General features: G+C 34.2%; 1 protein-coding gene across 3 annotated transcripts in view; it reads right to left on the bottom strand.

Moving 5' to 3' along the window:
* Positions 1–10626: 10626 nt before the first annotated feature.
* AANATL7 (Arylalkylamine N-acetyltransferase-like 7) overlaps positions 10627–18940 on the bottom strand; it is an 88148-nt gene continuing 79834 nt past the window's right edge. For all 3 annotated transcript variants that reach the window (XM_074177184.1, XM_074177187.1, XM_074177186.1), the window contains one exon: positions 10627–12689. In XM_074177184.1, the coding sequence (XP_074033285.1) occupies positions 12498–12689 (192 nt within the window). In that variant the 3' untranslated portion in view covers positions 10627–12497. The remainder of the gene's footprint in view (positions 12690–18940) is intronic.

The raw sequence follows: 18940 nt of genomic DNA, 5'->3' as shown, positions 1-18940 counted from the left end.
AAACACAGATTTGCACAAAACATTCCTATACTAGGAGAATCATGGACTAAAAATCAATCCAAATAAAACTTTGGTCTTATGCATAGGGTCTCAAAGACAAATAGTAGAAACTCAGTGTAACTTTAGACTCACTCTCGATAACGCAGACATTGACTAGGTAGACAGTGCTAAAAATATTGGCGTAACCATAGATAGCTCTTTGTCTTTCCATGAACATGTGACAAACATTTTCAAAGTATCATTCAGCAAACTCAAATCGCTATATAAATTCAAGTATCAGTTATCAGAAGAAATGAAATTTCAGGTTAGTTAAAACTCTTATTTACCTCCATATCGAGTATTGTTGTTCAGTGTATTTTTTGCCGCAATATAACAAACAGAAGTTACAACGTATCCAAAATGCTTGCATGCGATTCGTATGCTGTATACCATATGGTGAACATGTCACCCCATTCTTGTTAAAAATGAAGGAGCTGAATGTGAGGTACAGAGTCCATTATTTGATAAAAATGTTTTTGTTTGAGTTGCTTCAAACTAAAACACCTAGTTATTTATATAGTTTATTAAGCAGGCATTCTGACATACAAATGGTCAATTTGAGAATTAACTCATTCAACTTACCTAGGCACCGTACTTCCAAATTTCAAAGAAGTTTTTCTTATATAGCCCCTTCTTATCTGAATGAAATTTTACTCCTTTTAAATCATAATGTTCATCAATTCAAGAAAGAAATAAAATCACAGATGCTTACTGCTCAGTTCTAATTTGAAAAATTTTAAATTCAATTTATGGTAGTGAATGAAATTGTTAAATTGACCAAAATAATGTTAAGAATATTAAGAGTTATTAGCAACTATATGATGCATTATTTTTTTCTCTCCACTATCATTGTTATGATAGTAAATAAGTATGTTTATAATTATTTTCTTATACTCACTGTATAATTTTTGGGAGGGGTGGAAGAAAGCATTTGGCTAACCCTTTTCCTTTTATGTATAAATGTATTTTTATGCATAATGAACGATATTAATATTATTATATGTGATAATGAATTAAACATGGATCCATCACATCACTCCGGAATCAAAACGATCGTAATCTGAGTGGAGAGCAACTGGTGAACTTCGTCCAAAGCGCTCGAAAGCGCAAAAATGTTCTGGAAAGGAAACGGCCTCGGTATTTTGTCATGTGCGTGGTGTAATATCCATCGTCTATCTTGAAAAGGGAAATACCATCAACAGGGAATATTATATAGCGTTTGAAGGCCGGAATTGCGGAAAAAGATCCCATTTGAAGATATAAATGCTGCAATGCAAAGTATCACAAATCAATGAACACGATGCAAAATTGCGTTAATTGAATTTCGAATTGCTACCACATCCACCGTATTCGCCAGATTTGGCTCCCAGCGACTACTGGCTGTTTCGCAGACCTCAAAAATACTCACCGGTGAGAAATTAAATTCGAATAAAAAAGTTATTGCTGAAACTGAGGCCTATTTTGATAAAAAAAAAAACGTTCTCTTTCTTAGGCCGGGGACTTTTCAGCCCGAGTGTTAGATGAATCTGATGTTATCGTGCTATCAAAGACGTGAAATTTGAAAACAACGAAGTTATATCCGAGGATATTACCTCAGATATTGTAAATAATACTGCCTGAAGGAATCATGCATATCCAAAATGACCAAAAACTGATTCCATATTAATCTTCATCTCTGAAATACACGGTCGGCCTAAAACCCTCGACATAAAATTCCGAAACATTCATCTTTCTCAACTACCTACACAGTAGGTTCTGGCAAATGCCTGCCAGAAAACAGCTACTTACACGGCTAATACTATGCTGGATATTGCAGTGGCGACGTCAAAGTCACTGACACTGCGGCTATTCACTCACTTTACTCCAAGTAAAGAAATAAATTTTTTTTTTCTTTTCGCTGGACCCATTTGCTCCCTTCATCTTTATCTCTCTTAGTGAAAAGAATGCACCAATATTGTATCCTTAACCTGTAGAAAAATAATAACATTTGTAGGTTACTTGTTTCTTTCCTTAAATTTGATTAACTCATAAGATGTGGACTATTCATTTGGATAATGGAGCAAGTAAAAAAAATATTTTATGTGAAACGGTTCATTTGGAAAAAAATAATAATGATGAATGATACTAAAAACTAAAAAACAGTTCGAAAGGTTCTAGGTAATATTCACCACATCAGTTTCCTCAGCAATCTACGGTATTGATCATATAAAATATAATGCAATCGTTGGGCGTAGTATTTATATATTTACTCAGGTTACGCTATACATGACGTGTACTAGTGGATTTTCCATATATTCTTAAAATTCATTTTCGGCTATTGAGGCGCGAGGCCATGGGCGGTTCCCCACACCGCCCATGCCTTACGCCGCCTCTGCATGACTGCTTACCCTGAAGAGGCATAAGTCTATTACAGGGCCTATTATGAAAAATATACCAAAATCTTGGTAACAACTATCTGTTCCATCCAGTAGAGGTTGAAACTTTTGGTGTTTATGTCCCGGAGTCTCTGTTATTTGTTCATGAACTCGGAAGGAGAATAGGCCAAACAATGAAAGATCACCGTTCTACCTCTTTTTTGATATAAAGAATCAGTATTGCTATTCAACGTGGTAATGCTGCTTCTGTCCTTGGAATTATTTCATCTCAACATAATTTTGATGAGATCATGCATTACCCTCATTTCAGTAAGGAACTAAAATCTCTTCGAAACAAGCCGAAATATGAGGATATTCATCCTATCAAGGTTAATTCGCAAGTGATTGATCCACCTCTTTCTTTTTCAGTGCGATCAATGAACTCAAGTCATTCTTTACCCCCAAATATGAGTTGCAGTTCTAGTGATTCTAGTTCCCTTTCAGTGGATGAGCTTCATGAAGCAAGAGCCGAATCGATCCCTCTACGAAACTCTTCATTACTTGGAAGGATTGATTGCAGCTTGAGAAATGGTTCTTATGCAGATTCTGTGAAACATGTTTTTCCTTACGAATCAGTAGAGAGTTGTCCTGAAAATCTTGGGAAGAAAATTGGATTAGATAATTCAGGAAACACTTGCTACATGACTAGCATTATACAACTGTTGTTCATGACGAAGAATTTCAAGAACCAAGTTTTAATGATGCACGAGAACGAGAATGTTTCCTACTTATTCACCAAACTCAAACACCTGTTCATGCAGCTGCAGTTTCGTAAGAATGTATCATATTTCCCTCCAACTGATTTCCTGGAGTCTTTGAAGTCCACTAGATACTCGTTAGAACAACAAGAGGACTGTTCCGAATTCTTGGGTTCCTTGTTGAATATTCTTCGTAAGCAAAACAATAGCAGAATCAATACTCCTGATCGCTCTGGATCGAATGATTCTGTACAGTATATTTCGTCTTGAGTTTGTAAATCTTTTGCTGGAATAATCTTCATTTGTTTACTTTGTAGTAAATGTTCAAGGGGCAGCAAAAACGAATGTGAATTTCTGGAACTTCAACTAGCGTTTCCTAATATGACTAATAACCAGTCCGTGCAAAGCTTAATGTTAAATCATGTGAAAATGAAACTTTTAACAGGTGATGATCGACTATATTGCCAAACATGCGCCAAACTAACTGACTGTTATAAGAAAACAAGTATAGCTGAGGCACCAGTATAATAACAATGATGATCTTCAAACATGACTCAACCTCTGACAGAAGCACCAAAGCCTCATGAAGTTTCGAAATCTGTTTAAATCTGTATAAAATCTGTTTTTTCCGTTAACCAGCTGTCGCACCCCTACGAACGACAACTCTCAGAAGTCGAAACTAAGGAGCTAAGGATTAACGAGGTCTTACCTTTTAACATGTGATTCCGAACACTGGTTGGACGATAGCAAGTGAAGATCGATCGTTCAGACTAGGGCTTGAACCACCGACCAACACGGCAGTCAATTCGAGTGAGTGAACAAAGCACCCACGCCAAACCGCTTGGCTACCGACCGACACTACCGCTGAACACTTCAATCTATCAGACCACTATTATAATCTCTATGCAGTCATTGTTAACTGTGGTTCTGGCGTTGAATTTGGTCATTATTACGCCTTGGTCAAAGACGAAATGGACTTGTTTGAAGTTTGACGATAGTTGTATCACTAAGTGTTCTGGCGATGTATTGAATTTATTGGAACCTCTGGAGACACGCTACATTTTGTTTCATGAGAGAGAGGACATTGGCAGATCTAGATCTTCAGATGATGTGGTGCTACAGGTTTTTCCGGGTTTGCTTGCAGCTGAAAAAGCAAATGCGCCACTGGAACCAAGAAGTCGCCCCGGAGCGCCAATTAATTTTTATTGTTGTTTTAGAATTTCATGATTTGTATTTTGGAACTGTTATTATTTAAAACTTTTTCTTCCAACACATAATGTATTGATCTCATTTTTGTAAGATTGGTGACTAGTTAGTAAATATTAGTGAAGAAAACCTCTCTGACCTATTATTATCGAAAAAAAAAGTATAGATATTGTTAAAAATAAACATTTCTTTTTAAAATTTCTCAATTTTGAACATTATAAGATGTGAACGTTGGACAACATTCATGTAAAAAGTCACAAGTTTTGAAACTTCACGAAGTATTTTGGCTTTCTACTTCTTTGGCTGCTGAAAAAATGTGGAAAAATTCAGTTACAAACTGACAGAAAATTTCCCTAAGAAACAACTACTATTATATGAACATTGAATAACATGAAAATCACTTTTTCCTACTTAGTCTGTGTTATGTAGCATTCTCATGAATAATATCTAATGCATTTTTTCAGGGAAGGAAGTTTTTGGCTTTCTACTACTCCATTTTGAATCTTTCAAAGATAGAAAGGAAACATCAATTTTAAAAAAAGTAACTCTATACATAGATGTGTAGGTCATGCAGAAAAGTAACTTTCAGATACAACCTGAAAGAAAAAGCCCTCCTGAAACAGCTACTTTCATATAAACATTGAATTATGTGAAAAAAAAATATTTCTAAACAACTACTTTTATATGAACACTACTCAGTTTGTATTCCAAACATTTCTTCCTAAATCAAAACCAGATATAAGTTCACAGAATTTCCACACAGTATATTAAATGAAAAAAAAAACAATGGCATGGTTCACTGTCATCCTCACTGATATACATCGATGTTTCGTCACAAGACACTTTCCTTAGGACTAGCCCTTCAGTACCAATCTGAAAGTTACTTCTTTGCATGATCTATATACTTCTTTTGGAATTGATTGCTTCCTTCCTTTTCTTTGGAAGATTCTCTCAATTTTTATATCAAGATGGAGTAGTAGAAAGCCAAAAAACTTTCTTCCCCAAAAAATTAGCCACTCCTGAATATATACCCCTTTCCACTCAAAAAATCCTATTCATTTCTATAACAAATATTTGAATCACAGACTGAATTGTGTAAAATATATTCCAACACCAAACCATTTGGTGTTGGGATAAAACTCCAGCAATATTCATTAATACACCAAAGTTTTCCAAACAGTAAATTAGAAGTGAATAGTGTGATTCAATATTCATATCAAAGTAGTTGATTCGAAAGGATTTTTTTCTGTGTAATGCCAATGTTTAAATGAAGGGCCTTTTTTTTAGTTTTTTTGTGAATGATCTAGACATTTTTGCCAAGAGTTTATTTTAGACTTAATTCCATTTTTTTCTTTAGAAGTTTCCCACATTTTTGTTTGAGAATGGAGAAGTAGAAAGCCAAACGCAAAAATATACTCTCCTGAAAAATAATCTCTTTTCAATTTGAACACGATAGAATCGTATCAATCGTTGCTGAGGCGGTGGCTACTAACTATTTTTCAATAGAGACGGAGGTCTTGTGATACTTCGAGACAATTGTTCAATTCGTGATATTTTCATTAACTTTACAACACTGTTTCACCGAAACAGCATTTGCGGTGTAATCACTTTTTATATTTGTTTCAAGAATCCGCAAAATCACAAGATAATTTTCTTCAAAAAACTGTTACTTCAGTTAGAAAGTGGAAAAACGGTCGAATGGAGAATGAGCAATGCCTCTCTCAATATTACATTTTTCTTACTTTGCTGATATGGCCGATCTTTGATGAAAATCCATAACATATTGAAGTAACTCTTAAGATTTTCACGAAAACGCTTCTAAAAGCTATTACATGCTGTATAATAATATAATTATAATAATTATTATTATTATTTTTCCTTTAGACTGTATTAAAAATCATCCATTCACATAAATAGAGAAAAGAATAGGCCCTAGCCTTGCACCCTGAGGCACACCACATTCAATTTCCCTGAACTCACTGTAGTCTTCATTCATTCCAATACATTGTCAGCGCTTATCAAGGTAGCTTTATAAAAGTTCCAGACAATTATCCCGTACTCCATTATTTTCAAGTATTGATAGTAATATGGTGTGACTCACGGTATCAAATGCCTTCGCCAGATCTACAAAAACACCAATGCAAGGTTTGCCCTCATCCAATGCTCGGTAAACATAGTTTGTGAGTTCACTTATAGCGTCTTCGGTTGACTTGCCCTCCTTGAAACCGAACTGCATCTCAGATATTATTTTATACTTATGCAAATATCTAGAGAGGCTGTTTTTCAGTATTATTTTGAAAATTTTTGTGAAATTGGTGATTAGTAAAATGGGTCTGTAATTTTTTGCGTCTGTGACATCTCTTTTTTTATGAATGGGTCTCACCACAGAAATTTTGAACTCATCGGGAATTTTTCCGGATTATATACATCTGTTGATTATGAAGGTGAGTGGACCAACTATGTGAGGTGCTATTATTTTGAGAGATTCTGCCTTTATATTATCGATACCCGGAGATTTACCATTTTTTAGTTTATTTATAAATTCGAGTACTTCATTCTAAAAAAAATTGTTTATGTATAAACAGGAATAAATCCCAATATCAAAACATATTAATATCATTAACAAGCATGTTACAGTTTTATATCTGCCTATATACACACAATACACATACATACATACACATATACATGAATACAATACTAATTTATCAACTAGAAACACCTGAAGCGTAAACAAAAAACAAAATAAAGTAAACATTTTGGAAAGTTAAGCAAAAATTTAGGTGGAAAACTTTTGTGCAGCAAGCTAGGAGAGTAATTGAAAAAAACCATAAGTCAGATATAGAGCTAACAAGTAAAAACATAGTTCAAGTGTATTACAAAAAAACATAATCCAGCAGTAATACAGTAGTAGTAATAAGCTCACATGGTAGAATTACTTTCAATTTCGGCTCATGTATTTTGACTAGAGTGTAAAAGTTTCTTAACTTGACCAATAGGTTCATAATAAATGTCGAGATTTTCACAGAGTTGATTGTAAAGTTTGCTCATTGCAACAACAGGTGACTTGAGTAATATGTTTGTTCTAGAATTTGGTAGATAAAAGGTCAGTTCATTTCTAGAATTGATTCGTGGAACATGAAAGTTGAAGTGGGAGAGTAGTTCCGGACAGTCAATCAGATTATTCACTAGTTTATAAATGAAAATTATAGAGTAGTAGGTTCTTCGGTTTTGAAGGGATAATAGATTAAATTTGTTTAGTAGTATTCTGTTGTCGATGCCTTGTTCAGGGTAAACTCCTTCTAGCTTATTAGTAATATATTTCATGAAGCCTCTTTGTATAGACTCGATTTTGTTTATGTGGACATTGTATATGGGTGACTATATAAGGGAGGCATATTCCAGCCGAGATTTGACGTATGCATTGAAAAGAGTTAAAAAACTGTCTCTACTACGAAAGTTCTTACAGTTACGATGAATGAGCCCTAGCATCCGTTTGACTGAGCATGTTATTGTGTCATAGTGAATGGAGAAACTCAGTTTAGGGTCAAATATGACACCAAAATCGTTTTGATGAGGTGTGTTATTTATTCAGTAATCATGAAAAATAACATTATGTTCAAGGGTGTATTTTGAAGATTCACATTTGTTTGTATTGAGGGGAAGATTATTTTCGGTACACCAAATGTACATGTAAATGTACAAATGTAAGATTAAGCAGTCCTCATGTGATGAGCCGAAATATTTTCAAATCGTCTGCAAAGAGTAAGAAATTGCTAGAGAGATTATTTCCTATGTCATTAATGAAGAGTGAGAATAAAAGAGGTGCTAAATTGCTTCCTTGAGGTGGACCACTGTTTGCAATAAATTGGAACGACTTGTGACCCCTATAATCTACGAATAGAATATGTTTAGTTGAGTATGAGCGGAAAAGGTTTAAAAGTTGGGAGTCGAATTCATATTGGTGAAGTTTATTGATAAGAATGTTATCATCCAACTTGTCAAACGCCTTCGAGAAATCTGTGTAGACAGTATCTACTTGTACGTTATTATTAAGTGTCTTACTAACTGATTGTGTGAAGCACATTAAGTTAGTTATAGTTGATCTTTTGCTAAAGAAACCGTGTTTCTTAACATCAGGAAAGATTCTATTGTACAAGCACATCTCAAAAGCCTTTGCAAAGTTTGTTAACAAGGTTATAGGTCGGTAGTTTTGGATAGGAAAGCATCCTGTACTCAGTGCTAGATTGAAGATTGAGTGTAATGGTATGGCTAGGAGGTGTGCACAATCTTTAACGGAAAAGCTAGGTATGCTATCATCCCCGCTTGTGAGTTTTGGTTTCAGTTTGTTGGGAGAACTGCAGACTTCAATTAGTGAAAAATGTTTTAAAGAAATGATAGGACTGTTTGAGGTAACATTCGTGTGTTCATATGATTGTAAGGGTGGAGAATATGCACTTTCAAAAAATTGTGCCGATGCATTAACGATTTCGGAGGTATTGTTGTATTTAACATCGTCCCAGAATGGAATACTAGGAATTCTTGATATAACTTTCTTATTTTGAATGTACGACCAGAAATTGGTAGGATCTTCTTTGATTGCCCTTTCAGATTTATTTTCATATTATCTGTATGCTAAGTTGATTATTGTTTTGATGGATCGACGAAGAGATCGGAATTCTTCTTTGAGAATACCTGAGTCTGTAGTTTTCAATTTTCTAAAAATTTTATTTTTTCTTTTAATATCGTTGATTATTTCATTATTGAACCAGGGAAGATATTTTCTAATGAAGTTGTGACTAACCGGAACACACTGATTAATAATTGGGGTTAATAATGAATAGAATAATTATGTGGCTGAGTTAACTTCTGTATAATGGTGGATAGGTGACCAGTCAACATTTTGCATAAGAGTATATAAAAGTGGAAAATTGGCTTTACGAAAGTTATACCTGCTTTCTGATGAGTTATATGGTATTGCTTGTTCTGGTGATGAGAATTAAAAAATGATGTTCAGTGCTGGGTGATAGCCATCTTCGCTTGGAAGGGGTAGTTCATCGTGGGATACAGAGCATTGAAAATTAGATAAGACAAAGTCAAGTTCAACGATTTGAAATACTAAGCAGAGAATTGAATTGGTTCAGATCATAAAAACTATTGAATTGATGGAGATTGTCAAAGTTGTGATTCCCATTTATGAGATTTTCGTTTGAATAGTTTGCTATATTGAAATCACTTGTGATAAGTGATGTAGGGTGGATAAAAATTGAATTTTTCGTTGTTTTTTATTTTGGCACGTTCAAACCGTCTTTGACAATATTTTTTGCTGAATTTTTTCCCATTTCTATGAGAGTGTTATTGACAATAGTTGCTTTTTGTTCATCATCAGTAACGATATTATTTTGGGCGTCTTTAATCCGGTGTATTTCATTATTTTTGCATGAGCCAAACATTTCTTTAATGTTACTCCACAATTTTTTCGCATCGTTCACATTTTCGTTAATGCGTGCTTTGTAATAATCATTTGTTTTAGTCTTCAGTAGCCTGTTTAGTTTATTTCTGTGGATTTTATATTCCCGTTTTAATTCCTCACTATCTGTATCAATTTCATAACGAATGTTTGTAGTGTGAATTAAATGGAAAAAGTGACTTGTTTCGTGTAATCAGTTGTTTCAAAGATTTTTTTATTGTGTAATTAAATGTTCATGCAGAAGTTTGTGTTTCGAATGAGTTGTTCATTCTAGTTTTCATCTAAAAAAACTTCTGTGTATGTACCTTATATCTTTGTGAAAAATATTCGTTGTAGTTCATAGTAGTTTTTGTTCATCTCTGTAAAAGTTTTCCACATGTTTTGTTTGATGGTGGAGAAATAGAAAACCGAGAGCTTTTTTCCTGATATAAATCAATAATCCATGGACACAAACGCCAATTCGAAAATATTTGCGATAAGTATAGTGTCAAAGTTGTCACTGTATTTTGGATTCATCTCTACTTGTTCTTTTATTTCTTCCTTACTGTCCGGCCGACCTTCAAGAATCAAAAGAAATATGTTGATCATCAAACAATCTGAATAGAAGAAAATTTAGGTTTCGTAGATATTTTGCATTCATTGTCTTCAATACTCATGCCAAAATTTGCCACATATTCATTTTTTTTTCTCTGAGGAGTGGCAAATTCAAATTGAAACCCAAAACAACCCAGTAATTCTTCGTAACTTTGTATTTCCACAATTCGTCACACATTCACATGACGTAATGAAACTCAAGAAGTAACAAAATTATTTTATTGTTTCACCACTAGCCCGTTACATGATTGCCTTGATAAAACAATCAACCACATCGTAGTACAACAGTATACTTGAAAGTAACAAAATTGTATTCATTAGTCATTGAAAACCTCACAATAACAAAACCAAACTTTCGGTAGTTTGGTGACACATAACAACCTTAGATTGTATTCAATATTTCAATTATCCACGAACTTGTGATTCATTTCATTGAAATGACATTGAATGAATTTGTTTTGAAGAGCAAGAGTCAATTTCAAATGGCTTTCGAAAATCGTAAAAGAAGGAACATTTAAAAATCTTTTTGTTTTTAGAATTCACCAGTTATATATGACCAAGCATACAATCATTACTATCAGTATTTTTTCACGTATATATATTTCATTGCCTGGAATCCAATAGAGTAATTATCGATTTTCATTTTTGTGAAATACTCACCACATGATTTTTTCTGAATGTTTTCTGAAAGTATCATAAACGCCATAGATATTGATAATTTCGGAATCAGATATCAGCATATTCTCTGAAAGACCACTTATTATGGTGCAATCAATGTTCTTCACTGAATTTTGAATGTATGAACAACATATACAAATTTCAAAATCATTACAAACTCAACAGAAACACATATATCTCACAACTAACGCCATACTTTATGTTCCAGATTTGTCTCGAAAATAGATGAATCGGTTACAGATATGAACATGAACAACTTTTATAACTACCAACACATTGAGATATCTCTTGATACAAACTCGAGTTGAAAATATGGTTAAATTAACGGAAAATCGTTTTCACAATATACCTTCAATTTATTTATTCAATTTGTGAGTAAAATTAATGAATACAAGTTACTTTTCTACAATAGTTTATGTTACGCCGTAATTTTTTGTGGTGAACGTTTCAGTTTGTCTTCATTACACTTCAGCATGTTATATAACAGAAAAATAGTAGGAAATAGATATCAAACACTCCTCAATTTCTTCTGAATGTAATGTTAACATTATAATTTTTTTTGAAAATTAAATAATTACTATTTTTTTTAATCTAGTCCAGTCAATAACGTATGTTACATTTCACTCTAGATAACTAGATAGACTTGATAAAATACGTGTGATTGAAAAAAAATTGAAATTCTTCGAACTTCAATATTCTGATACAAAAGTGTCGATGGCAGTTTTCTCATCATTTGTTTTATGTTCCGTGGATTTACTGATAATCATTGCATTTTTCTCAAATAAATACTTACCTATATTCTCTTGTAATTTGATTGTTATTTTTGAGTAATTGTTCTGAAACACTTATGAGACTTTCAACAAAATTTTACACGAAGATAATGTCAACGAAGTTCAGGAAGGTATAAATATTAATCGAACTCCTGAAACTTATTTGAGCTGATATAAAAACAATACCGAACATAATAGCAATAAGATCGACTCTTTGCTCTTCAAAACATTTTCAAATCGACTAGTTCAATATAGCTTCGAATATATTTCAAATCAACTCGTCTCAAATGGGGCTACTTTCACATAATCAAATACTCAACAATTCAATCTTACTTATTAAAACCCGTACAGTGGTTTGACCCCAAAACCTGGAATGCACACAAATTTTTCAGATGATTCGCATATTTCATTCACTCAATCATTCATATCAAAATGTTTAATTCTGCATGGCAGTGGCAGTATCAACATTTTACTTGGACCACATTCCCGATTCAAAAAAATGTGAATTTTCAAATGTCTGCTCGAAACTTTTCACAATTTTTTCAAATCGGCGATTGTACATCTGAAATCAAATCAACAAGTAGGCTTAACAGTAGGCTCTTTAGAAATTTCTTCAATCCCTTCGACTTCATTCTGAGTTGGGTCTGCTCGCTAAGTGTTTGACCATAACCTTATAAAAATCATGTGGGGATTTCGTGTCGTATATCTTCTGTCCTTCTTCATCGCAGTAGTCTCCATACTTGATACATACTTCGGTTGTGAATCCGAAACTTTCTGAAATTTTTTGTGTGTAGAAACTTGTTGCATCCACTTTCATTAGCTGAAAATGAAGATATTGGTAATCATAATGCAATGATTCAAGTGAAAAACTAGTTAGATGAGACACTTGAAAATATGCAACAAGAGCAGAAGATCTGAATCCATTCGTTTAACTGCAATAAAAAGTAAAACGACATATTAGAAACTTCTATCAATTATAAAGCCTATTTCAATAATCATCAAAAAATGCGTGAAAAAACTTGGAAATCACTGGGCATCAAAAAATGAATCGAAGTATGTATTCCAATTTATGGGTGGCTTCTATGAGAAAATAATGCTGAACAAAATTTCCTTCTTATTGTTCCACAAATTTCGGATACTTAACTTCCTCTGGGAATTGTATAGTTCCATCTAGAAGTTTTAGAGGGTGTAGTCCTTTTACTCCGCTTGCTGATCATAACTTTAGGCTAGGTATTTGTTCAAACTATCTTCTTTGTTCCAACTCATTGTAATATACATATTCTGCTATACATGTCTTACTCCACTATAATTACCAAGGATTATATAATCATCATAGTCCAGAATACCTACGTAGTAACCCCTTCATTGTAAGGTTCTATAACAGAGGAGACAAAATTCTCCTGAAGACAGCTCCTTGTTATCCATACAATAACGACAGTGTATCCCAACAGTTTTCTAGGCATGCAATCTATTCATCGGCAACTTGTTTCATCTCTTCAAAAATACGCTGATTAGTTCTTCTGCAATTTTTCCAAAAGCAAAAGTCAGATTGATCTTAAAGTATACGCCTAATCCTGCCTGATTTTCCCAGGTTCAGAAACATAAAGGTGGCCTCAATCAATCTCCAGTATCTTATAGAATTCATCACATCCTCGGTTCTTCATGAGCTTCTCTCAACTCATGTATTTGTCATATCCAATTCGAGATCTTCTGCCTAACTAGGACAATGTTCGTTTGTTTCCTTGTAGTCCATCACATACTGAAACGACGAAAATAAGATATATAATCCCTTAGATGTTGGGCTATAAGAGCAGCATGTTATTGTTGTATTTCACATCACAGCATTGTTTCTCTTTCGTAGAGAGTTACTACTCTCATTAGTTTCGACTTCTGAGGATTGTCTTTCGTAGGGGTGCGACAGCTGTTTAATGGGAAAACAGATTTTTTTAAACAGATTACAATGCATCAGGCTACATTCCAGTTCGTTTGTCCACTGAAAGCGTCCGGTGTAATCATGGGCGTCATCCTCAGGCATCGGATTGAGCGTCATCACTTTGCCTCTCACCCTCCGAACAAATTGGATGTGGGGATCCCTGTCTCGTGTTCCAGGAATCGAGTATTGAGTCTACTGGTGGTTAGCTCTGTAGACTCTCGATACATCGAACGAAGATTAGAATTTTTTCTCCGTAGTGCAACTGTGCTGCCGGTTCGGTTTTTGCACCAATTGCTCGGGTAAGTATTGGTAGATATCTATTTCTGCTTATGCATTATTATTACTTTCCTAAGGTTGATCTGGTCGAGTCCTGAGTCTACTGATGTAGAACCATGACTGGCATCGAAGGGAGATTAAAATTTTTCCTCCAGGGGGCACTTGTGCTGCCGGTCCGGTTTTGCACCTGTTGTTCGGGTAAGTATTCTCTCATCTCACCAAAGGCCTCAAATGTAAGATAGCCACTCCTGCTCATTCATTATCATTATTTTACGGAGGTCGAACCATGCCTCCGAAGCATTGATACATTCAAGAGAACGCCCCAATATCATCAACCAATAACCACTCCCCACACCGTGGGAGGCCCTGTCTGATATATACTTAGTCTTGGTGATATCAGGCGAACACGAACTGCACCTTTGAATAATTTATTGATTCAAATGAAGATAATTCCTCATCAAAGAGTATGTTCCATCAAGAATGTATCGCAAAGCATAAAAAGAGAAATGTTTTTTGCATAAATCTATGCAAAAATGCAATCTATGCAATCTATGTCCCTATTGTAATAGGGACATAGATTGCAATGTCCCTATTGTAATAGGGACAAGTTTTGACTTAAAAACAATTACAAAATAGTGATATCATCTTTCATTTCCTGAATAGCAATGCGATACACTTCGTTTTCATTTATTCTTACAGACAAATTCAATGGCCAAGTCGAATGATTGAGAAAGCCACCCAATTCAACCTTTTTGTCTATCAAGGTCCAAACTCTGGAAGATATGGAGCTTTGAAATGGCGACGTTTTCAAAAAAAATTCACCTGCATAGAACGGAGGGATGCGATTGAGTGGCCTCCTCAGTCATACGACTTGAGTCATTTAGATGTTTTTGTAAGGACACATAAAAAGCGAAGTATATTGTATTCCAGTTATTGGGAGACCTGTGAGGACGAATGAATAATGTATGGACATGAGCTCCAAAATGGATACAAACGGTTGAAAGATTACTGTATGAAGGTTGATGAACATTGAATCTTTTTGCATTTTTTCTTATAATGTATTGTTGGTATTTCAAAGCTTCATATAACTTGAACGAGTTAACCAGTTTTTGCGAATGGAGTAACTATAGATAGGGGATTGATGAAGTTCCAACTCAACCCCCATCTTATTTGAGAAAGTTGTAAGTTGACATCACCACTTATAGGGTTGTAGGTTTTGTACGCTTATAAATGAACCCAACGTGGTTTTGAATCCTTGCGAAAAGTGATTTCTCACTTCCTTCCGTTTCCTTACGGTACATATTCGATGGGCCACCCTGTATATTTATCATCATTGTAACTGTATATTAATGATTTTCTATGACATGGTGAATGAGTGATTTGAGGATTCAGCTCCACGACGTATCCAACCAACTCAATTGTTAAATAACGAACAACCAACCTATTATATTTCCAGCTTTCAGTTACAGCAACCGACCAAGTCTCAAACCACATACTCAAGAAAAAAAAGTACCTCTTCAGAATTCATTCTACAGGTACCCTGTGATCCTGAGGGGATCTGCATGAGTGTAACATGACATATTACAGGAGCAAGTATGCATTTCTTTAATGTCCCCCCTTTTATTTTTTTAACAGGTCAACTCAAAAAATTGAAATTTGAGATAATGAAATCAATGCATGAATACTTTATTTTGAAGTGAAATTGACAGATGAAAATTTCAAGTTGGCAACTGGGCGCCATCTAAGAAAAAAAATTAAATAAAGAGGGGGGTCTTGTGACACATCATTTTGAAGCTCCTGACGAATACTTGATCTCCCTAAAATATGAAGTCAATACTACTGCAACACTACAAAATGGCGGAACACTCAATAATTTCCTGAAGACAAACACATTAATATCAATATTCCTAGAAATATTCCTTTTTATCTGCCATATGGCAGATGGCAACCCGATAAGGTTTGTTAAGTTATTTTTTGTTTATAAAAACGACAAAAAATATCAGTATGACAATGAACATCATTGTTCAGTTAGAATATTCTCATTTAGTTTTCGGTTTTACTAGTAGAAAGGTACCACGTCAACAATCTCTAAAATGGTCAAATCTCTTCCATTGGAAGGAAAAATTGAAGCGATTTTCATTTACGATGCGACGCGTAACTTTCACGAGAATGAGGGAACTTGTATCCAAATTCACAACTACCGGTAGTGTACATAACAAAAAGTCTCCAGGTGATCCGTTCCGTCCATTCCGGAAGAACAGCAAGTGCAAATAATTGGTGAGATGGTAGTAAACCCTGAACAATCTACTTATTCCGTCGCGAATGTTTGTGAGGTGTCTCCTTCTACTGTGTGGAGACTTTTGAAGGGCAATAGGTATCATCCATACAAAATTGAAATGGTACACCAATTAACTGAAAATGACCCTGATCGAAGAACATGATTCTGCAAAATCATAGTCAAATCATAGTGACGAATGTACATTTTTTTCAAACGGCAATGTTCACAGATAAAATTGCCGTTATTGGACCCTCACGTTTTTCGGGAAACACGTACCCAATATCCAGAAAAAAATGAAGTTTGGGCAGGAATATTGGGAAACCATATTGTAGGATCTCTATCTATTGATCAAAATTTAACACGAAAACTGTATTTGAATATGGTGGAAACTACTGTTAACCCTATCATCACTGAAAACGTCGAAGCGAATCCTAATGAATTCGATGTGGATATTGTATTTCAACTAGATGAAGCACCACCACAATACTCCAGACAAGTAAGAAACTATTTGGATACTACTTTTTCCGGTCGTTGGATTGGCCGTCGACGTCCTACAGAATAGCCAGCCTGCTCGCCAGATTTGACACCTTTTGACTTTTTTTAGACTGAAGCAAAAGGTGTATAAAATTGAACCTGTTTCAATATTGGATATACGGCAGAAAATAATAAATATTCGTAGATAGGCTGTTCATATGTTAAGAAATTCAAGGCAACCATTTCGAGCATCTTCTAAACTGACCTCAAGCTCATTACCTCATATTATGTAGCTAAATGTCAATGTATTCAGGCAGTTATTAAAAGTTCCGCCATTTTGTAGTAGTTGAAGATATTGACTGTATTCAACTGTATTCTAGAGTTGTGAAGCATTTGTCAGAAGCTTCACAAGAAGGGGTCAGGGGGTCACAAGACCCCCATTTCCATTAAATTTTTTTTCTAGATTGCGCCCAGTCGCCATCTAGAAAGTTTCATTTGTCAATTTCACCTCAAAATAAATAAGTACAAAGTAAAGCGAATTGATCTCATTATACCGAATTTCAATTTTTTTGAGTTGACGTGTTTAAAAAATAAAGGGTGGGGGCATTAAAGAAAAGCACTGTATACTTATAAGTTCAAATTGAAATGGTATATTCTTAGAAGAAAATCAGTTTTTGGGAAAGAAAAGTTTTGACTCTTTACTTTTCTATCCTGATACAAAAAAATTTGAAATATTCCAAAGAAAAGAAGGAAGCAATCAATTTCAAAAATTAACTCTATACAAAGATGTGTAGATCATGCAAAGAAGTAACTTCCAGTCACAAACTCGAAGTAAAAGCCCTCTCAAAACAGCCATTTTCATATTAACATTGAATTACACGAAAAAAAAAATAAATTCGAAACAAATAATTTCATATATGAACGCTGAGTTATACGAATACCACTTCTATCTATCCCGTTTCTATTCCAAACATTCGTAAGGGAATAGAATCAGATATTATTCACAGGATTCCTATACAATATAATCGATGAAAAAATTGAAATTCTACTTCACGTGGAACACTGCCATCCTCACTGGCAGACATCCGATGTTTCGCCGTAAGACACTTTTTTGTATCAGAGAAGTAGAAAGCCAAAACCTTTATAAATATTTATTGATATTGTTAAAAATCAGACAACTTTTGTGATAAATATATCATATGAAGATTAGTTTTTCAATCACATCTACGTATAGATTTTAAAAAATTATGGACGTCGTTATAGTTGTCAGTTCACAATTAGATTAAATTTTCATGCTCTTTGGAATCATAACTCTTGAATCTCTAGGAAGTTAACGCTCTATCCAAACCCTTGCTCAACAACTAAAACCATCATAAATCAGCAATATAGTCTAGATAACTCCACACCGCTCTCACTAACTAATCTCACTGGTAATCAAACCAATCAAATCGTTGAGGTAAGTTATACTGTTGATCACAATCGGGTTACGTGAAACTTTCGATGCCAACTTATCTATATCAAACTTCAAAAATATTTTCAGAGTAACTATTGACACAAAACGGTTATTAACGCTTTATTATTTTCAATGAAGTGGTAAAAAAGTGTCAGAAATGTAATAAGACATTACCAACGAAAAATTAACATCAGACAACAGTTGTTATTGAAAAATGTATATTATTTATTATTACAACTGCTATAATCACCTGAAATCTGTCAGAGATGCTGGATCTGTGCACGATATGAAAATTGAATGGAAATCAACTGTACAACAACAATGCCTCGATTCTCTTTTACAGTACCGTTCAGAAATAGTATATTATGCAACGATCATGTAATGATGGTTATTAAGACACGAGCATTAATCGGGATACGAAACGAGCCAAAGGCGACTTTTGTATGGTATATGCGAGTGTATTAATAACCATTACATGAGAGTTGCATACGCTATTTTTTCTAAACCCGATAAATAATGAAAAACTATAAATATTATATTTGTATTGAACACATTTACAGTAATTAACTCATATTTTTTTGAAAAAACACAAACTTAATGGTATTATCATGGATATATGAAAACTATAAAGATTCTAATTATATTTATATCGAATAT

Source organism: Leptinotarsa decemlineata, unplaced genomic scaffold, assembly GCF_025532065.1.
Source record: "Leptinotarsa decemlineata unplaced genomic scaffold, Ldec_3_MD MMD2_tig00002159_RagTag_RagTag, whole genome shotgun sequence".
Lineage (NCBI taxonomy): Eukaryota > Metazoa > Arthropoda > Insecta > Coleoptera > Chrysomelidae > Leptinotarsa > Leptinotarsa decemlineata.
This window is presented reverse-complemented; position numbering and strand designations above follow the sequence as displayed.